Genomic DNA, 23697 nt, shown 5'->3' on the forward strand with positions numbered 1-23697 from the left:
GTTAAAATTTCCAGGTCAACCACAAATAATTCCGATTCTTTTTAATATCATCAAATAACTAATTAATGTTGATTAGTTAATCGATCAATGTTGTAACCTCATGTATGAAAACTAGTATTGCCAGGCAATACTAGCCTACTTTGAAAAGTAGTATTGCCGTGGCAATACTGGTGACGGCGGCCATGTCCTGAAGTAACCTAAAGCATGTAGGCTAATGATTCCTAAAACATACCAAACAAAGTCCATTCTGTGGCTATTGACATTTGGTACTATCGTGTTAACTGTAACCCACCCTCTGAAGCCTTTCGTGACGCATAGAAAATACTTTTTAATGAACCTGACGTGTTCTTCATTATCTGACTAAAAATGTAATTTTTGATTCATGAAAATACAAATACAAAGTGGTTTTGAGCCATTTTAAATCGCTGAGCTGCAGCATCGCGCGTTTGTAGACTGTGCGCTCCTCTCCCGTCTACTGACAGCCAGGGCGTATACATTTCTTCTCCGGCTGCAAATGGGATTCACTCGCAGTTAACCAAATATTTCTTTATTAGGGCAGGGCATGCATATTTCTGGCTATTAAATTATTTCTAAACCAGTCTGCTAAAGTCTGTAGTGAAGTCTGTGTATGGTTTTCCAGGCTCCATTTCTTTTTATGAGACACCCTGCTCACAAGAGCCATCTGGTGGTTGTTTGGGTTGTTGCAGCGTCACTGGAGAAATACAAATTAAAGTCGCGTGATCGTGCGTGAGGTCACCTGCGAATCATGCGTGAAGTAATGCCCACTGTATGATAAGGGATCAGATTCCAAAAATAATTCTGTGGAAATGCATGGATTCCAGTTGCTTCCAGTAGCAGCAACTGGAATCCATGCATTTCCATGGAATTGTTTTTGGAATCTGATCCCTTATCATACCTGTTCATTCGTACTCGTCGCTCAACTTATCGTGACTAAATTCAAGATGGCAGCGAACGGTAAAACTTCCTGAAGGTACTGTCTGTATAAATCGTCTTGTAAATAAACTACCAGTGCATTTTCAAAGTTCTCAATGTCTCATTTTAATGGGGGCTTCATTAACTTAACTGAAAGTGATCCCTAACAAAATCATTCTTAATGTCATTATCGTTATAGTTTATGTTTCGATGTCATCATTTATATTAGCTAGGACAATACTTGATTTGCCGTTATCGTTTTAGTTGGTGTGAACGGCCCTTTACTTACTTCACCTACAGTTATGCCTGATATGGTGGAGGGTTTGCTGGAATGTGAGTGATAACTACCATAGGCTACATACTGTTCATGACAGCGAAACATTTTTTTTTGGTTCCACAGTTTATTGACACCTTTTGATGTTAAAGGTAAAGGTATATGTCTCAAGATTCATTGAAAAGTTAGTAAATGTAAATTTACATTCATTCTAAGGAAGTAGTTATGAACAACCTACATACACATTTTCCATACATTAATCCCATTATAAAATTATATAGTTAATATTATTTTATTATTATTATAGACTGACATTTTTGTCAGAGTAAGTGTCTGTAAGTGTGTGTATGCTCATGCATACAACATTTGTCCAGAGAAGGCAGCGCTTCGGTCTCTGATGAGGGCCACAGTAATTTGACATAGTTTATTCATTGTTCTCTCACACTCTGTAGAGTCCTAAACAAAGAAGCATACACAGACAAACACAGAGTAAGTAAAAGTAAGTAAGTACAATTTATTCTTATAGCACATTTAAACACAGCTTACACTGACCAAAGTGCTAAATTGACATTGACATTGAGTATGTGATTCCTGCAATGTAAAAAAAAATTATACTATCATAGAAACGTTAAATAATCTAAATAGATTAAGGAAGACACCACTATGTTCACCACCATGGTTAGATTGATTTGTTTAAATCCAGTGAAATTGCTGCCTTGACAACGGCATGTCATGGCTTCAGTACTTTATCGGTCTATACTGCTTTATGCCTGCCTATGATGTTTTATACTGGTATGCACAGTTCTACACTTTACTTAAAGCAAGCAAATACATACTTAACTATGTCACATTAAAAATCATTATAAGATATTATTCGATCATTTGAAACCACTAAGTATAAGTTGTTATAATGCATCAGCACAGTGCCCAGGGCATGTAGTTATAGACAGGGCAAAACCCAGAACGATCTGATTAAGGTCACTACTAAACTTTTCTCAATTGAGTCTATAGTACTTTTTCGTATACAAATCCATTTCTGCTTGGGACATTTTTATATCACGCATAGTTAATGAGATAATTTGCATATTTGAATATATTAGTGAATATAAATGCATAATAAAGAAATGTATTGATAATATGGCTGTAAGTAGATAAGTTAATGGCTTTATTCAAATTATGTAAGGGATAATGTATAGAACGCCGGTCATTATTAGGAAAATAAGTCCCGACAGGGTGAACCGGTTCTGCCCTGAAGGGACTTATTTTCCCAATAATGACCGGCGTTCTATACATTATCCCGCTTATTACATGGCTACTTGCCAAAACGAAATGATAAACTCCCCACGACATGACTTTAGCCTACATAGCCTAGCCTATTTTGTTACCGTTCATCGTGGCATTTGCTGAGAAACAAGTTCGCAACAACACACGCTGAACTTGAATCAAACATTCTTTAGAACACAGCTGATCAACCGTCTGCTTTCACTTTTGAACGAAGTTCCAGTCCTTGGGTAGTGATATGAATTAGAAGCACAAACTCCGTTGCCACTTTGGGAAATCCCATTGAAGTCAATGGAGCGTTCTACTTGCCTTGTGAAGAGCTGTGTAATAAATCAAATATAACAAATGATCATATCAAGTATGTTTTTAGGTGGGATATTGCAGTTACATTATGCAAATTAAAATTTTCATTAAATGATTCTCCAGGTGGTGCTTGATGTGTTTTAGGACCAGCTTCTCAAAGCATTTTACCACCACAGGTGTTAGTGCAATGGGTCTGTAGTCATTGAGACTACTGATGGTGGTGGACTTAGGGATGGGGACTATTGTTGCCGATTTCAGGCAGTGTGGGACTATGGCTTGAGACAAGGACAGGTTGAATAATTCAGTGAACACAGTAGACAGCTGGTCAGCGCAGGCCTTGAGCAGTCAAGGGTGTATGTGTGGTGGTGATGTTTGTATAAGTAAGTATAAGTATAGATACACTTTTGATCCCGTGAGGGAAATTTGGTCTCTGCATTTATCCCAATCCGTGAATTAGTGAAACACACTCAGTTCACAGTGAACACACAGTGAGGTGAAGCACACACTAATCCCGGCGCAGCCTGCAACAACAGCGCCGCTCAGGGAGCAGTGAGGGGTTAGGTGCCTTGCACAAGGGCACTTCAGCCGTGCCTACTGGTCGGGGTTTGAACCGGCAACCCTCCGGTTACAAGTCCGAAGCGCTAACCAGTAGGCCACGGCTTGTCCGCAATAGCTGAAACGTTGAACGTGAATTAGTGAAACACACTCAGTTCACAGTGAACACACAGTGAGGTGAAGCACACACTAATCCCGGCGCAGTGAGCTGCCTGCAACAACAGCGGCGCTCAGGGAGCAGTGAGGGGTTAGATGCCTTGCTCAAGGGAACTTCAGCCGTGCCTACTGGTCGGGGTTTGAACCGGCAACCCTCCGGTTACAAGTCCGAAGCGCTAACCAGTAGGCCACGGCTTGTTTTCTCAAAGCAAGCAAAGAAGTGGTTAAGCTCTTTTGCTAGAGAGAAGGCTATTTCTGTGTTTGTCCCGTTGCCTTTGTAGCTTGTGATGTGTTTCAGTCCCCTCAATACAGGTACCTGGCTTGAGTTGTCTGCGAAGTGATCAGACAGCTTGTTTGCATAGTCCAGTTTATGGTCCTTGAATAACGTTTCAGCTATTGCGGTCATGGCCTCCTTTACAACACTGCCATCAGTGAAGGCCTCTTTTGCGTTTTGTCAGGATGTGCGCTACTTTAAACAAAGCCTCTGTACAAGCAGTAGCCTTCTGTGCTAGTTTGGTAAAAAGACACTGCTGTCGTAGCTGTGTTTTCAGCTCCTTGATCTTTTCTTTCCGTAGATTGCTGCCGACTGGAAAGTCCTGTGAGAACGTGATGTGGATGGTGGTGAAATGGCGCTCCACATTGCATTTTTTACCGACTGCCAGGCTTACTCCACAGATCAAACAAACACACTTGTCCTTTACACTTGTGAAGCACAAGTCTATTTCCCAATTCTCGTGAAAAATGTATGTTTTCCGCCTCTTACATTCTGCGGCCATGGTCGTTAGCCTGCTAACATCATAAAACTAGCCCAATGTCTCTGCTAACGTCACTGAATTCTGCTAATATCAACGACCAACCAAATTAGACAGCAGCATAACTTCTTTAAATTATTGGCAAATAATAATTTCATTTCATTAGAGGGCAGGATATGTGTGAATCCAATTGAATGGAAATTAGAATTGGCTTAGCAAGTGACAAATGAAATTGGCATATTATGAAAATTTGTGTTTAAATGTAGACTATTTGGCGAGCTACTCTGAAGGGGGTGGTAACACTTTATAATAACTACACACAATTCATAATTTATTAAGCCTTTGTTACTTATTAGTTAATGGTTTGTTCATCATTAGCAATTTCTTGTTCATACATAATTTATAAGTAAGTATAAGTATATATACTTTTTTGATCCCGTTAGGGAAATTTGGTCTCTGCATTTAACCCAATCGGTGAATTAGTGAAACACAAACAGCACACAGTGAACACACAGTGAGGTGAAGCACACACTAATCCCGGCGCAGTGAGCTGCCTGCTACAATGGTGGCGCTCGGGGAGCAGTGAGAGGTTAGGTGCCTTGCTCAAGGGCACTTCAGCCGCGGCCCACTGGTCGGGGCTCGAACCGGCAACCCTCCGGTTAAAAGTCCAGAGTGCTAACCAGTGGGACACGGATTATAAGGTAAATAAGCCTATCCAAAAAATATGTTTGTAAGTACATGATTTATACTTAATAAGTAATGAAACAACCACTTATAATTAAATCATTTTCTTATTATAAACCAGTTGCAAACTATTACAAAATGCTTTGTTCATCATTTGTAAAGCATTGTTCCTATGTTAATTCTCATAAATAAAGTATTTGTACACACAGTTATAAATGGTTTGCTCATAGTAAATACGCCTATATCTAAAATATGTTTATGAATTATTGTTAATACTTAATAAATGATGCAGTATTATTTTGTTGATGAAGTAATATTTCTAGTATTTAACAGTTGTTACATACACATGCACTAATGATTAGTTAGGGTGAGGATACATATTTTATAAACCACTTCCTAATACTATAATTCATGATTAACTCAGGAGTTACAAGTGGTTAGTTAATGATATTTTGTGAGCTTATCTAAAGTGAGGTCTTTCTATGCCTTGCAACACATTTTCAAATGAGTTGTAAAGATTACATTCACATTCATTCATTTAGCAGACAAGCGACGTACACATTGACATAACAGGGAAAGCTGGGAATCGAACCCCCAACTTTTCAGGCTACTGCATGCTGGTCCAACTCCTTATCCACTACACTACCTTGGGCCGGATAGAAACCCCCCACAACTATGCAAGAGTTTCTGTTTTCTTCTACTACACACTGACAGCTGTAAACTATTTTTAAATGCTGTATTCTTCGTTTGTAAAGCATTATTCCTAATTCTCATCTGTAAATCATGTTTACACAGTTGTTCATAGTAAACACACATATCTATATTATATTTTTGAATTGACTGTTGTAATACCACTGGGCAGAGGTAGTGTAGTGGATAGGGAGCCGGGTTAACATGCAGTAACCCATAAAGTTGGGGGTTCAAACCCCGGCGTCCACCAATTTGGCCTTGCCCTTTAATTTCATTGACATGTGTAAGTCGCTTTGGGTAAAAGTGTCGGCTAAATTAATAAATGCAAGTGTAAACTTCATAACTCATTTGTAAATGTGTTGCAAGGCATAAAATGTCCTCACTTTAGATGAGTTCACAAAATATCATTAACTAACCACTCGTAACTCCTGAGTTAATTATGAAGTGGTTTATAAAATATGTATCCTCACCCTCACAACTAATCATTAGTGCATGTGTATGTAACAATGTTAAATAATGGAAATATTACTTAATCAACAACATATTATTGCATCATTTATTAAGTATTAATAATAATGTATAAACATATTTTAGATATAGGCTTATTTACTATGAACAAACTATTTATAACTGTGTAAACAAATGCTTTACTGATGATAAATTAGAAATTACTAATGATGAACAAACCATTAATTAATAAGTAACAAAGGCTTAATAAATGATGAAGTGTGTGTAGTTATTATAAAGTGTTATCGCATAGTTTACTTGATTTAAATGATCATGTTCACTTTTCCACCTCAACATTAAATTACTCCTTTTAGCCAAGTAATCTCAAAAAGCTAAGTTATACTAACTAAACATTTTAAGTAAGAATAGCTATTCGATTTTACAGTGCAAAGTAACTTTCCCAAAACTGAATGCATGTGAGATTCAACACATTCTTCCTGTTGTGTGACTGTGGAATTCATAGACATAATATACATAGACGCGGCATCGACCGCTACTCCCTACTAGCGCTGATGAGACGTGGGGCCGCCATCTTGGATCGGTCATCCACTCCACTCAGTGTAATCTCTTTGGCTGGTGCAATGAGCTGTCAGCGCATTAAATTAATCATACCTCACTGAATACCAAACAGATTTTCACACGTTTTTTTTTTGCTGCAAAGGTCATACATGTAGCTATGATACAGGCCACATTGTTCGAAAATACAAAATACAACCAATAGTACGGTAATGTTAAATCTTACTTGTGAAAAGTAAATCCCCCTAATATGGTCCGCCGATTTAAGCAGGAACATGCTGCACAGTGCTGTCATCTTGTGTTTTCTGCTGCAACGCAACGAGGAGTATGACCAGTCCAAGATGGCGGCCGCATTTCTTGTTTCCAGCAGCCAATGCGGTGTCTATGTATATTATGTCTATGGTGGAATTGCTTTGAATTGCCATGAATTTAATTCCACTTCCTGCCATTCCAATTCCAATTCAAATTCAACTTCCTGTGGGGCGGAGCCAATTCAATTCAAATTCTAATTCGTGAATTGAATGGAGATCCATTCTAAAATTCGGAATTTTGCACAAGCCTGGTTTATTGGGACCTCCAGAATCAAATCCCCTATCCCTCAACACCGCCAACCAATGGTCAAAAAGTTAATCCCCCGGCCGCCACTCCTCTTTTCCCTTCTGAACTTCTGTGTGAGAGACCTTCTAAGCAGCAAGCACGGGTGCCTGAAAAGTAGCCTAAATCGGGGTGCCCCGATGTGCAAATGTGCAACAGAAAACTGATTAGTGCAAATGAAAGCTAAAAAAATACTTAAGGCCCTTGAAAAGATGCTTCCCATACTGCCCATATGAAAAACCACCCCTGGTCTAATCTAATAAAAATGTTCTTTGGTGATTTTTTACATTTTTTGTCTGTGCATCCAACAAGGTTTTGAGTAATGGGCATCTACAAGCCCATTAGTCATATAAAGTAGAATATAGCAATAAACAATATTTCCCCTTTCATATTTTTAATTATTCAGCACATACCTTACTGTAACTGAGTCGGACACAATATAGAAAAATATTTCTTTTCTGGGCATCCTCTGCTAAAGTCATGATGGCAGAGGCTTCATCATTTTCTTGGCTGAAGGAGGCTTGACCCGACACATTCAGGTACACCTGTAAAAACACCAAAGGGAGGAGATCGATACAAACATTTTATTTCAGCATTAATTTTGATGATGGACAACTGAGGAGCAAGTTATGACCTGAAATGTGGATAAAGGCTAGTCTAGTCACAAGGAGAAACAAGGCAAAGCTCTAGAAATTAGAAAATGTTAAGTAACCTTCATACTGTTACGGCCCTAGTGTGTTCTGGCCATCTGTCTGTGTGCTTCTGCCTTTCCTGTTTTCAGGTCCCGTCCACCTCTGATTGCCAAAGTGGAGTTCCTGCTTGGGTCTGATTGGTTAGCCATTAAAAGGCTCAAGATGGTGTCAGAGCAGGCCCTTTTGTTCCCGCCAGCCTCCACGGTTGAGTGAGAGCCGTGGATGGCTGTGTGTTGCGTGTGTATGTTTTATGTTGAGTCTTGTCCTGAGCTGTTATCTTGCTGTGTAATCTTGACATGCTCATTTGAAGTTACTACAGTGGTAGTGTGTGCCAAGTGCGGCAATTACTCTCAGTGGGGAAGGTGGCTACGATGTAGCAAATACTGGCCTTATGTGGCCAGGGTGTGCCGGATTCGGCAAAACTACTCCCAGTGGGGAGGTAGTGTGTGTTTGTATGTTTATGTGTTTGTTTGTAGCCTTCTAAAGATCCTTTGTACTCGGTTCAGCTACAATTTAAAAACATTTGTACTACAGACCTAGTATGTCATCATTTAACATTAATTTCAACTCGCAATTGAAAGTAAGGAAGTTAGAATAGTAATGATCAATAAGGTCTGCATTCAGGTATTGCCGTAACACGTTGCTCTGAAAACTCAAATTAGCTTTTTTTTGCACATAAATCTTGAATTTTATCAACCAAAATGAAGAGCAAAATCACATAATGAGTCAAAATATGTATGCCAACATCAAACACCACATATGCATCAGTAATAATAAGGTTTGGATCATTTATTTTTTGGGCTCTTATGAGTGTTTTAACAAAAAAAAGCCAATAGGCGGAATTTCCTTTTTTTTCAAATCAGAGGTCAACTTTGAAGGCCTGTACAGCCACAAGGCTACAAGATCCAACTTGCTATCATACCATTTTATTCTCTAGAGATATGTCGCTTTCAGAAAAATATAGTGAGAATCCCCCCCCCCCCCGCCCAAGTGGTAGTGACGACCCCCTGTGGCTCATGGACTAATACTTTAGTTTTGTTATTGTCCGTTTTAACTTTTACTTTGATTTATCAATAAACCGGTCTTCTCAATCATTACAGTGCATGAAAATGCACTGTTCTGTTATCCGAAGTCTTCTTCGTATTATTATTATTACAATGCATGAAATATCCGAAGTCTTCTTCCTTTTATTATTACAGTGCATGAGACAACAACTGCAGTGCGTTGAGAGAGAGGAAAGAAAAACACATAGGCTACTATTGGCCAATCCTCCCCAATTCATCAGAATTGAACTCTGGGCGTTTGACTAGGCTACTTGAAACTGCGAGTTTCGGTTGTTGTGAGCAAGCGGACTTTCAGTTAAGAGTAATTAACACCCTTTTGAACAATCTAAGCTGTGCTAACGTCAGAGGGCGGTCTACGCTGATTCATCATTAGTGAGACGCGAGGACAGCTGCATTCAATTCCTATCATCATAACAATAGAGGCTATTGCTGAAGCGCCAGCGTAAGAGTCAGCCCTCTTTTCAGCCGTCCTCGTTTAAGACGGACACGGTCAAGATGAGCAAATTTACCTGTGCAAGCACAGGCGCTGACAAAGGCAAAAAATGTGCCGTTCCACCATATTATCACCGGCCATCGCAGAAAGTGGCATCATGCCAAAATGGGCAAAAATCTACTTAACCTCCAGTAACGGTCCTCACCTACAGAAACCTCCTCCTCCATGGGCTTGTGGAACTGCCAATCCGCAGTCAACAAAACAGATTTCATAGCTGGCTATGCCAACCACCTTTCTTTGGAACTTGCTCTCACTGAGACCTGGATCAAACAGAGAACTCTGCCACCCCGGCTGCACTCTCCAGTAACTTTACGCTCTCCCACACCTCTCGCCCATCTGGACGAGGAGGTGGAACGGGCCTGCTCATCTCCAACATCTCCAATATCATGCCATCACAGTGATCGCCCCAGCAAAACTCTATGTGCTGGTCATCTAACGCCCACCAGGCCAACTAGGCGACTTTATGGACGAGCTAGACACTCTGCTGTCCTCCATCCCTGAGCATGACTGTCCGCTACTCGTCCTCTGCGATATGAACATCCACTTAGACGCCTCAGGCTCAGCGGACTTTTTGGCCCTGATCCACCCTTTTGACCTCAAACTGGTTTGCAGCCCATCTACTCACAAAGCTGGCAAAGAGTTTGATTTGATCCTCACTCGGAACTGCACCACAGACACCCTCATGGTGACGCCTCTCCATCTTTCCGACCACTTCTTCATCCGGATCAACGTCAGCCTGACAGAACTGTTTCCTGCTCCTCAGCCGATGGTCAGATAGATAGATACTTTATTGATCCCCAAGGGGAAATTCAAGGGTCTCAGTAGCATACAGACATCACACACAACATGCACTTACAGCAGAAATGGTAAACATAAGTATAAACATATAACTAAACTCCACTGTACAATGATGCCATAGACTCGTTCTGCTCCACACTGAGCTCTGGACAAACTGTGCCCTCTTACTACAAGGTCAGCTCGATCCAAACACTCTCATCCATCCTCTGATATCCTCTGATCGCAGTGCACCAAACTCAGAGCTGCGGAGAGGAAATGGCACAAATCTAAACTAACTGATGACCTCAAAAACTACCAGACACTCCTATCCTCCTTTCAGCCAGCATCACTGCTGCTAAGACAGCTTTCTACAATGACAAAATCAACAAAGCCACAGACACTCGAAAAATGTTCAAATGTTCAACCTTCAAACCACTACTCAACCCTCAGCTGCTTCCTCCTTCGTCCAGCCTTACTGCGGATACCCTCGCCTCATTTTTTACAAACAAAGTGGCGGCAATCAGCAGTCAATTTTCTACATGCCACAAGACACAACAGACTCAGATATTGCACTCCTACAAACTCTAGCGGTTGCTGGAACATCTTTTTCAGCATTCGCGCCTCTCTCCGAGAGCGAGGTATCTAGACTCCTGACATGTAGCCGTCCTACCACATGCTCGTTGGACCCTTCAATCCATCAGCCCGACCATCATACCAGCTATCACGCATGTGATCAATGCTTCGCTAACCTCTGGCACATTTCCAACAATGTTTAAAACAGCCCGGGTAACACCGTTACTTTAGAAAACTTCTTTCAATCCTGCTCAAGTTGAGAACTACCGCCCTGTCTCACTTCTACCTTTCCTATCCAAAGGTATCAAACGAGCAGTCTCCAAACAGGTCTCTGAATTCCTTTCACAGAACAACATTTTGGATCAAAATCAGTCTGGGTTTAAAAGCAGCCACACTACCAAAACAGCTCTACTGTCTGTAACAGAAGTTTTAAAGGAAGCCAGGGCGACAGCTCGGTCATCAGTACTCATTCTGCTTGACTTATCGGCTGCCTTCGACACGGTTAATCACCGTATCCTTCTCTCTATACTCTCAAACATGGGAATCTCCGGCTCTGCTCTCTCCCGGTTTGAATCCTACCTCATAGGACGCTCGTTTAACTTATCATGGCTTGGACAGCTGTCCGCACCTCACTATCTCACCACAGGGGTCCAGGGCTCAGTGCTGGCCCCCTTCTCTTTGCCATCTACCCACCTCTTTGGGACAGATTATCCGTTCGCATGGCTTCTCATACTACTGCTATGCAGACGACACACAGCTCTATCTGTCCGTTCCACCTGATGACCCCCTGGTCATGGCACGGATCTCGGATTGCCTCTCACATATCTACATGGATGAAGGCACATCATCTCCAGCTAAACCTCTCAAAAACTGAACTGCTGGTCCTCCCAGCTAAACCTACTATAAATCATGACATCAGCATCAAAATTGACTCCCTGTCTGTTGCACCTACCAGGACTGCAAGAAATGTAGGAGTCGTTCTAGACAACCAACTAACCTTCTCCGATCATGTTGCCTTGGTTGCCCGGTCGTGCCGTTTCGCACTTTACAACATATGGAAAATCAGGACTTACTTGACTCAAGATGCTACCCAACTCCTGGTACAGGGAATAGTCATTGCAGTTTTTTAATTGTCCTAGAATTGTTGAGAAAATTGCTTTAAAAAGCTTAAACTGTTAACATGTTGTTAGTCGCTTTGGTTATGTGTCAGCCAAATGTAATGTAATGTAATGAAAATGCACTGTTCTGTTATCCGAAGTTTACTTGTTCTTATTATTTTTCCCACCAATTTCCCCACCAATTAATTCAGTTTCAACCGTTTAACATAGAAACTTCGTTCAGACTTTGTAACGTATGTCTTGAAAAGGACACTTGAGGAATGTTTTTGTAAACTTTATACTTTTTGAGATATTAACAATCAAAGTTATTTTCCCCATAGACTTTGCATTGGCACTATGACATCACAATGGGGTAATTTAAGTAATTTACACCTGTATCAACTGCCAGCTGCTCAACTAGGCCCCCATTAAAGGAGAATTCCGGTGTGATATTGACCTAAAGTGTGTTGAAACATGATACCGAGTGTGAACGTATGTCTCATAGCCCATCTCGGCTTGTCCCCTGCACTCCAAAATCTGGCGCTAGTTAGCAGATGCTACCAACAGCTTTTTCAATGGTGGTGCTTCGGCATCGGGCTAACCATGCAAATAAATCACTGTTTTACACCATTTACGAGGCTCAATGTATCTCCACACTTCATTGGTAGACTTCCGAGGGCCCTGACATGTAAAACGAGACATTGAGAACTTTGACTTACAAGATGATTTATACAGACAGTATCTTCACAAAGTTTAGCGTTTGCAGCCATCTTGAATTAAGTCACGATAAGTCGAGCGACGAGTAAGAATGAACAGGTATGATAAGGGATCAGATTCCAAAAATAATTCCGTGGAAATGCATGCATTCAGTTTTGGGAAAGTTATTTTGCACTGTAAAATTGAATAGCTATTCTTACTTAAAATGTTTAGTTAGTATAACTCAGTTTTTGTCTTTTATTGATTATGATGATTTTGCTTTTTGAGATTACTTGGCTAAAAGGAGTAATATAATGTTGAGGTGGAAAAGTGAACATGATCATTTAAATCAAGGAAACTATGCTTACGTTTTGCTACACTGTGAAGTTAGTTAGTCAGTTAACTGTACTTAACCTGTTAGTTAACCTTAGTTTTAAAAAAAAAACATGCACTGCATTCAAAGGCCTGATTTCTGCAGTTAAGTGTATCCATGATGTTGTGAAGGCATTGGGGTTGATATTAATATCCTGACCAGAAAGGAGAGTGCCATTTAATAGACAGCCAACACCACCATTTCTAGAAGCAATATAAGTTTGCAAGGAGATCAGTCTGTTTTGGATAGTCATTGATGGGGTGGTGTATCAATAAAAACAGTATATAGCCTTTAGTGTCACTGTGTTATTGTAACTTAAGATTGAATTTCAGTAAAGATTAATATTTGATCCCTTTAACAATATGTAGGTCGGGCCTGTGGCATTCTGGAAATGTATTTTTGTCATATCAGTTAGCTGAATGTGACATTAGTTAGCACAACTTCAATACACCTGTTGTGTTTAATAAACATACAGTATACTTAACTTGTAATTGTAACGACCAAGTTAGTTGAAATAGCAATTCTGTGTACTGTAAGTTCACTACACTAAGTGAGCGTTTGTTTGCACAACTTGACATTACAGACAAATCTGGAATGGGAATTGCAAGGACAATGAGTTTGCATGCTTTTCAAAACTAACAGGTTTAAGTAAGGTTATAAACTAATTTTACAGTGTAGCACAAACTTCAGCAATTCAAGTATAGTTTACTTGATTGTTTACTTTTCTATCTCAAAATGAAGTAACACTCATTTTACGCAAGTAATCTCAACAAAAGACAAAACCTGAATTCTACTTAAGTTACAAATTGTGTGTTTAATACAATCATATCAGACATATACTGTGAAGCTTCATTGATTAAACACTACCCTTAAATTATGTATATGAATTTCTTCGAATTTCATTGAATTTCAATTCTACTTCCTTTAATTCAAATTCGAATTGTAATTCTACATCCTGTTTTTGACCTTAATTCAAATTCAATTCAAATTCAAGAATTGAATTTGAATTTAAGAGTCATTCTCAATTCAATTCTGAATTGTGCACAAGCCTGCTACATTCAACTTGTAAACTATAAGCATACAATCTCTTAAGACTACAGATCCTGTTCAACTGTTTACTCTGCCCACAACTGTTTCAAAATAAAAGTCCTCACTACAATAACTCACTATTAAATAATGTAACTAAATGATCCAACTTTTTTTCAACTGTTCAGCCATTCCAACTGTCAGTTGTCATCACCTATGACTCCTGTGAACTGTTTCCTCTTCCCTCAACTACAACCTCAAAACAGAAAAAAAGTTGGGACATTGTGTAAAATGCAAATAAAAACAGAATGTCACAATATACAAGTCTCGTAAACCCATATTTAGCAGCAAAAAGGTCATAGACAACATATCAAATGTTGAAAATGAAACTTTGGACTATTTCATGGAAAATATATGTTCATTTTGAATTTGATGCCAGCAACATGTTTCAAAAAAAGTTTGGACGGGAGCATGTTTACCTCTGTACTGCTTCACCTCTTCATTTAACACAATTCTGTAAATGTTTAGGAACTGAGGTGACTATTTGCTACAGTTTTGAGTATGAAATGTTGTCCCATTACACCCCGATATAGGATTTTGGCTCAACAGTATGGGGCAGACATGGGGTACTCGAGTCACATGACTTGACTCGAGTCAGACTCGATTCACATTTTTTAAGACTTGAGACTTGCTTGATCAACATGTATAAAAGACTCGACTTGACTTTGACTTGCTATTCATGACTTGAAACTTGACTTAGACTTGAGACAAATGACTTGAAATGACTTGACTTTTTATTTTTTTTATAAATATTAAGGAGTTAACTTTACGATTTTAGAATCTACTTAGGTGCTGTTGCATGCGTCACTCGTCACTCGAGCGAACCTGTCATTGTACCAAGTGACGCGACGCGACAGACCAACAGCAAGTGCCAGATCAAATGAGACAGACTGAGGTAGGCTAACTTGCAAATATGGAAGGCTCTACGTTTATACCAAAACATAATAATGTTTAGCTTCACAGTCATGTATCTGACAAGTCAAAAGAAAAAATAAACAGCAGTCTGCAAGTGTGCAAAATAGCGACATAACCACCACCACGTTGATTTTCATCCGAAGTTAGTCGTGTTAGAAACCTAACGTCAAATTTGAGGCATGTTAAGAGTTGGCTTTGAATCTATTATGCTTTTTAGTTAACGCCATATTAGGTTAAAATGTGTGAAATGGCAAAGTGAAACATTTTCTTGTCTAAGTTTAATCTTGATATATAGCGAAAATGTTGTAAAAACTAAAGTAAGCACCTTTCTTTCTCCCTCCCTCTTAAACACGTCCCTGTTCCATACGTTACAGCCTAGTAGTAGGCTAACAACAGTAAGTAGGCCTAGCTAACTGCCAGCAATCAGCATAGAAAAGTAGCTTATTTCACATGTTAGGCTTACCGTAAAACTCCAAATAATAGCCCAGGCTTTTATTTTCCCAAATCGCCAAACTGCACCGGCTAGTATTAGAGACAGGCGTCTATATGAGACAGGCCTTTAATTCCCTTTACACAAAACTTCCTCTGCAAAGATGGAAAATATTTTCAAATTAATTATTTCAAACACACTGCATGTCTACCTATATGACTAGGCTATCTGATGACAATTACGGATCATCATTCATTTAGTGTTGAGATGTTGTTCATTAAGTGAGATATAGTAGCCTAAGATCCAAATAGCGGGGACAGCCAGAACAGATGAAACACGTTTTAATCATTAATTTACAAAGAGATCGTATCACACTGAAAGCTCATATTTTGTCGCTAGCAAATAGTCTATATCGGTCCTTTGTCAAATACAGTTGCATTTTCAGCCCTGACCAAAACCATTAAGGAATTATTTATGCAAAAGTGGAACGTGCATAATGTTTCATTCTCCCTTTCTTTCGGCATGAATGAAACAGCATGAGAGCATGAACCATATCGTTTCTCCCATATTTTATTTGGCATATTTGTCTACATTTCAAATCATAGCCTACTTCCAGGCGCGCGGAAACATATTTTTGACCAGGGGTGCTGAATAACAAAATCATGGATGTCCGACGATTTTTCCCCCAGCATATGATTCGAATATAGACAGCTAAATACGCAATTTCAGCGCCGTGTATGAGTAGGCCTAAGAGTGAGAAGTTTCTACATTCCACTGCAACTACGCAGCACTTGCCACTCCGACTCATCAATAAAAACTGCGCTTGCACACACCAGACCCATAGAAGCGCACTTGACTTTACATAAAAACAAGCATAGGCTACCATCGGCCTATCCGCAAATTTTAAACACAAGGGGTGAATTGAACGATGACGAAGTCGGACATAAGGGCATCATTCATATTGAAAAAAGTCATACAATTTGGAACTCTAGCTTTTCCCCAACGCAGTAGCCTAATGTCATCTAATCATAACGTGCACAGACTGCACCATGCTTAAGCCGAAATCACACCAAAGATTTGCGACGAGATGAGCTGCAACATTCTAAACCAGCAACTTGATGCAACATTCTAAAACCATGCAACTGTGACCAGACAAAACTGCGCTCACACACACCAGACCCACAGAAGCACACTTGACTTTACATCATTTAACTAAGGTAAATTCCTTTTCTGATTTCTTTCTCGTTATTGCCATGGCAGTACGCATTTAGAATAAAGAATAATGTTTGCAAACCCTTTTGTTTTGTTGCCAGCATAAAAACAAGCTTAGACTACCATCGGCCTATCCGCAAATTTTAAACACAAGGGATGAATTGAACGATGACGAAGTCGGACATACTGTATGGGCATAGTTCATATTGAAAAAAGTTATACAATTTGGAACTCTAGCTTTTCCCCAACGCAGTCTTTTAATGCCATCTCATAACGTGCACAGACTGCACCATGCTTAAGCCCAAATCAAACCAAAGATTCGCGACGAGATGAGCTGCAACATTATTAGTGCGCTACACTATTAACCAGCAACTTGATGCTACATTCTAAAACCTTGCAACTGTGACCAGACATGGTGAATGCTTTGCTATGGCTTGCGACAACGTGCAACATCTAATTCACACTGCTGCAACTCCTTTCTGCAACGGTTTCGTGTCATTGCAAATCTTTGGTGTGAATTGGGCTTTTTTTTTTTTAGACGATTAAATACAACCCGAAGCTAAAAAACAGACCAGGCCTCTATTGGAGCCCGGCCTTTAACCCAAACCTGTAGCCACGCCAGGCGTTTAAAAGAGACAGGCGTCAGTTTGGGACTCGGCTATTATTTGAAGTTTTACGGTATGTATAATATGATATAGCATTGACGGTCCTAAACCCTCCTAAAACCCATTGCGCTGTCGCACTTGTCAAAGTTTGGCAGTGACGTCGGTGGCAGCGTTTGATTGATTGATTATTGGTGCTTCACTCCCCTCCCTGAAGGACATTTACACCACCCACCTCACCCGCAAGGCGACCAAAATTGTGAGTGATGCAAGTCACCCCGCTCACAATCTGTTTGATCTACTGCCCTCTGGGAAGAGGTACAGAAGCCTGCGCTCCCGCACTACCAGACTCACCAACAGCTTCATACACCAAGCCGTAAGGATGCTGAACTCTCTCCCTCCTCTCCCCCCTCCACCCTCAGCTACATAACATCCTGGACATTGGACCCAAAATGGCCGCCTGCACTACTCCACTTGCACACTTGCACACTTGTACACTTTACAACTGGTGTTGTTGTCCTGAAAACACAACACTTCTGCTGCTCTTACATAACTTGCACCACTATGCCACTTTCTTCTAACTTAGGTCAAACAGAACTACCCAAGCCTTTTATTGGCCTGAATTTGCACTAGTATTTTTATTGACTGTCTATGCACATTTTCAACCACATTTTGCTGCTCTTATTTTTTCATTATTATATGTGCCCTCTTATTTACTTATTTACTTACTTTTTTATTTACTTACTTTTTTGTTTACTTGAATGTTATGTTTGTCTGTGGACCTAAATTGGTAAAATATGTCTTGTCTTCACCGTGGGATAGTGAGAAACGTAATTTCGATCTCTTTGTATGTCTGGAACATGTGAAGAAATTGACAATAAAGCTGACTTTGACTTTGACTTTGATTAGTCCACTTTTTCAACATTATTGGTTCCCTGGAGATGTGACAGGTCAGGACAGGTGTAACTTGAACTGTTTGAATATATTTTCATGATTTGATGTAGCTAGGCTACCTAATATTTGAGGCATATTGAAACAATAATAGGCTATTTTATAATAGGTCTACTTGAAATACATTTATTTTTATTCATATACATTTCATCAAACCGTTCAGATGTAGGCTATGTGGCTTGAATGAATGTCTATTTGTTTGTTACAAATAAAACTCCAGCAGTTCATAACTAGCCTATTGTAGCTTATTTTAGAATGAAAACATGGGTAAATCATCATGAATTTCAATTATTTGGCTATGACTTGACTTGACTTGCTTGACCCAAGCTATGACTTGACTTGACTTGCTTGACTGTCACAAAAAATGACTTGGACTTGCTTGAGACTTGTAGGTTAAGACTAGAGACTTGCTTGTGACTTGCACATGTGTGACTTACTCCCACCTCTGGTATGGGGTATTCTTAGTCATGTTTTTCATTCCATTATGCACCTAATTTGACAAATCTGGACTGCAGACAGGTCATCTTAGCACCTGGACTCTTCCTCTATGGAGAAATACTATTTAAATATGTGCAGAATTCATTTTGCCATTGTTTTCCTGAAATATTCAAAGTCGTCCCTGGAAAAGACATTACCTGGATGGCAATATATGTTGCTCAGAACCTGTATACATTATTGAGAATTGATTATGCTTTGCCAAATGTGCAAGATGCCCATGCTGTAGGCACTAATGCTCCTCCACACCGTCATAGATGTTGGGTTTGGAACTGAGCGCTATAACAAGTTGGATAGGTTGAATACTTGGATAGGCCCTCTCCTCTTTAGCCCAAATGAGTCCATGATTTCAAAAAAGAATGGCAAACTTTGATTGGTCTAACCACAGGACCTTTTTTCCACGTTACCTCAGTCCATTTTAAACAAGCTCAGGCCCAGATAAGAGGGTGGTATTTTCTGTCTCATTTCTCAATACAATTTTTGCTGTTACAATTTTGACTGCAGTGTTTGAATTGAGTATCAAACTGGGCACATAGACAGTGGTTATCAGAGGTTTTCCTGAGCCCACACAATGACAGGTCTGGAAACAGGTCTGGTGTTGATGCAGTGCTATCTGAGGTCCAAAAGACCACGGCCATCCAATTTGTTTTTCAGCTATTTCCCTTGTTTGCAAATATTTCTCTGGATTCTCTGAATGTTTTAATAATGTTATGTCCTGTAGATAATTAACTCCCTAAATATGTCACAATTTTATGTGAAGAAGCATTAAAATGACATTGTTGCATCATTTGTGCACACAGGTTTACACAACCTTTCCAGAATTTTGTTACCCCTGTCCCAACTTTTTTTGAAACATGTTGCTGGTATCAAATAGGGCAGGGACTGAGCCCGTAGTTCCATATGCATGGTAAGGTCATGGTGATGGTGCAAATAAGTAAGTCCAACAGTGCAACAGTGCAAGAATAAAGTCTAGAGACCAGCATAAAATACATATAAGAGAATAATGTAGACAAGTAATATAAAAACGATATCAGTGCAAGAATAGGTTGAAGTAATAGGGTTGCAGCCATTGGTCAAGTATTGAATAAAAAAGTATTAAGTATGGCCACAATCCAGGCTGTGGGAGGGAGGGAGGGAGGGAGGGGATATGCATACAGTATGTGCTAATATAGCATGTAAAACAGTATGCTAGTGGACAGTACGTACACAAACATGGAGAAGGTGGAGAGGCAGACAGACTATGCAGAGAAGTCTATCTCTCCTCTACCCTAAAGTGAAGCATTGAACAGTGGCCCTGGGGACAAATGACTTCCTCCGTCTGTCAGTTGTGCATGACAGTGAGCGAAGTCTCCAGATGATCAAGCTCTAATTTTATGTTAATATATGTTTTGCATTTTCATGCACTGGTAATTCCTAGTTTACTTCCTTGTTTGTGTTGACTTTTCTCTTTTACTTTAAGTTAACTAGTTACGCAGCTATATGCCCCATAGGCATTTTAACATCCAGGCATAACAATACCCTATACAACCCCAAAGAATTCCATTTGTATGTGTTGTCAGAATGTTTGCACCGTCTTTCTGGGTTTAAAGATCCACTGTGTACGATTTTCAGTTGTTTGTTAACAAAATCAACATTTCCCATTCATAAATGCGGCCCCATTAATGTTTAACTCATTGAGTGCCAAAAACTTAATATTACGTTTTTAGCTTTTTTTTTAAATTACGAAACTAGACACTCTAACACACCTTTTATGTGATTTTGGGAACTCTGTGATTAATGGAAACAAAATATATGACGATCAAAAACTCATGAAAACGCACAATCTGGACATTTTATCTGGACATTTTATCATAATTCGGTTGCCGCTTTGGGTCGAATCAGTGACGCATGCACGTCAGGTCAAAACCAGGCCATGTTCGTGGGTCTATCACTAGGTGGCAGTCTCGCCAGGTCTCGCTGATCACTTCCCGGAAAGTTTACACAAGTAAGTAACAGGCAACACTTCATATTTCATGAAAGACGTTATATATCCATTTCTAGAAAAAAACAGCGATTTTGATGAAAACTAGCCACTGTTTAGCTTGCGATTTCTCAGGAACCGAGGTGTGCACGGTTTGCACCCACCGAGAGCTTAAAGTCTCACCTTTTAAACGAGCCATTGTATGTGTTCATAGCTATAACACAGAATATGCTGTGGCTGTACAAAAATCATCAACAATGGTCTAGATTGCTGGCACTCTAGGACAAAGCTCCCGAAAACAGCTTGGCATTCAATGAGTTAATTACCACCACCACCACTACCAATTCGAAGCAAACCTATTGGCTTAGAAATCCTCATTTACATATACATAGCTGAGGTCAACTCTCCATGTACACAGGGATGGATTACTGCACGGGCCTACCGGGCCCAGGCCCAGGGGCCCTGAAGCCCAAGCCATTGCATGGAATCATTTCCTCAATATCAACAAATCAGGATGTAGGCTATGAATCTGAATTTAGTTTTGGCCAACTAACTAACATAGTTTTGCTAGAACTAGTAGACTACAACAAAGTTGCTGAACGTGTATTATTTCAGGTTAGTTTGCAACAATATACAAGTTTAACCAAAGTCCTTAGCTGCTACCTAGCTAGCGAACATCACTAGCCATTCCCATTCACTTTCCATTTACTGTGCTAACGTTAGTTAGCTAGCTAGCTCGGTTAACAGGCAAAATTAAATGATTAATTCCTTGTCTAAAAGAGTGTTTTATTGGAATGATGCATCAGACACAAGCAATGAAATAGTACACACACATCCCAAGTCTCCGGGAAGTTCCGGGAGTCTCCCGCATATTGATAGCGGCTCCCTGACGCCTGCAAACTAGATAAAATCTCCCAGAATCTAGAGTGAGCAATCAAGAGCGCGCATGCGAGACCGCGTGTGCATCTGAGTGTAGCGCGCACACGACAGGAGAGAGAGAGAGAGCTGGTGGTGCGTGTGTGCCTGAGCACATCCAAGACAGAGAGCATCCTCATTGGACTGTTTCGCTAAATCAACCAATCAGTTTTTCAGTGTAGGCGGGCTTTTATCTCTTTTCTCCCGAATTTAATTAATCAGTTAAGTGTATAGGAACAGGAGCGTCATAACAGAGGCAGTGCCTCAAAAAAAGGAAAATGTAAGACCCAAGGCTACTCTTCTATCATACGAGTAAAAAATAATGATAGGCCTACTCTTGCATGCTGCACTGTTTGTAACAGTGACTTTAGCTTTGCCCATGGCGGGTTAAATGATTGCAAAAGACATGTTGAGGTGAGTTTACAAGTGTCAATTCATGTGCATATTATTCAGGCCTATAGCCTACTAGATGGCTAGTTGCCAAGGCTACATGAAAAGACCAAACTACCAAAATCTACATATTTTCACAATTTCTATCTATAGGCCTTCCTTATTTGGTGTAGGCTACTGACTAGACATTATATATTAATCTTAAGTAGGCTAAAGACTTTTTGCAGGTTGGGATGTCTGTAGTACAGAAAGTTTTATTAATATTTTGTTATTGCTTATTCAGAGAAAAGTTTATGTTTTGACATGCCTATTTAGGAGTTTGGAACTAGTGCCAATTTTTGATGTGCGATGATGACCGTAGCCCTAATACATACAATAAACAAAGCAGGACTTGAGACCTTGGGACATCTAACCACTAGATGGGAGACATTCTTACACAGGGGAGAATATAAATTGCATTAAGTAAGGTTCCTCTAAAACTAGTCAGGTCAATGTCAACAACAGAACAGACAATATTAAAATCAAGGCAACTTGCTACCTGAAATATTGTCAGTTATTTGGTGCCATCACACTTCAACTGACCATATACAAAGAAACGTAATTTGAGGATGATACAGAAATTATACAGACATCTTTACAGACATACGTTACCATTCAGTTTGGGGTCACTTAGAAATGTCCATTCCACTCCATGATAGACAGAATACCAGCTGAGATCAGTTGCATTGTTTATTTTAATTAGGGAAGCAGTTTTCAGATTACATTATGTGCTTACATAATTGCAAAAGGGTTCTCCAATGGTTTCACAGTTAACCTTTTAAAATTATATCAGAAAAGTCAACAGAATGTGCCTTTGGAACATTGGATTAATGGTTGCTGATACTTGGCAATGTAGATATTGCATTAAAGATCAGCCATTTCTTTCTATAACTTTTGAACGGTAGTGTATCTCAAAAATTAGGAAATTATGAAATGCGTACCACTGTTTAAAAGTTCAAAGGGGTCATTTAGAAATGTCTTTATTTTCGAGAAAAAATCTTATGTTTTGGCCAATACAATATCATTACATCTTTTAGAAAAATCCCCTCAAAGACCTACAAACTGTGGACTGGGTCTTTGAGGTGATTTTTCTTCTAAATAAATATAATATAAAACACCCTTCTCCTCCACCCATTTCTGGATTAAATAGTTTAACAAAAAGTGTACTGGACTACACCTTTATGAGATTGGTCATGGTTGAGTATGGTTTTGCTTCAATTGCTTATGTACCTACCCAAAGAATGACAAATGGATACAGAACATCCTTGGTTTCTTCACACATTTTCATAAATTCCTCAATCTCCACAGATTTAGGGCTGTTCACCTGTTGATAGCAAAAGAGAACTACATCTGCAAAGTGGATTTGCAGTCACACATTGGCATACAGAAAATCACATTGAAATAATTGATTTGGGCCTCAACCCAAATGCCATACAGTGAAAAAACTTAAGCTATACTTGTTTCAATACATATATTACTCATTTATATTAATTATATATTATTCAGGCCTCTGCACCTAGATTAGTAATGAATACTAAGTGAAACATACTGCAAAGATGGGTAGATATAGAGGAATATCTGTGCCCATAACAAGTACAATTAAACCAGTGGTTTAACGCAGTGCATTAATGAATAAATGAGTGAATGAACAAACTCACAGAAAGGCATAAAACATCCTCACTTTAGATGAGC

At 39.6% G+C, this 23697-nt stretch overlaps 1 protein-coding gene across 2 annotated transcripts in view; it reads right to left on the bottom strand.

Annotated features, from left to right (window-relative positions):
• Positions 1 to 1086: 1086 nt before the first annotated feature.
• crppa (CDP-L-ribitol pyrophosphorylase A) overlaps positions 1087 to 23697 on the bottom strand; it is a 102528-nt gene continuing 79917 nt past the window's right edge. The window contains exons 8-10 of one of the 2 annotated variants that reach the window (XM_042106978.1): positions 23240 to 23329; positions 7659 to 7790; positions 1090 to 1663 (exon numbers count right to left, since the gene is read on the bottom strand). In XM_042106978.1, coding sequence (XP_041962912.1) covers positions 1559 to 1663; positions 7659 to 7790; positions 23240 to 23329 — 327 coding nt within the window. In that variant the 3' untranslated portion in view covers positions 1090 to 1558. Of the gene's footprint in view, positions 1664 to 7658; positions 7791 to 23239; positions 23330 to 23697 lie in introns of both variants that reach the window. The other variant, XM_042106979.1, reaches the window with a different exon arrangement.

The sequence above is a fragment of the Alosa sapidissima genome, chromosome 10, assembly GCF_018492685.1.
Source record: "Alosa sapidissima isolate fAloSap1 chromosome 10, fAloSap1.pri, whole genome shotgun sequence".
Taxonomy (NCBI): Eukaryota; Metazoa; Chordata; class Actinopteri; order Clupeiformes; family Clupeidae; genus Alosa; species Alosa sapidissima.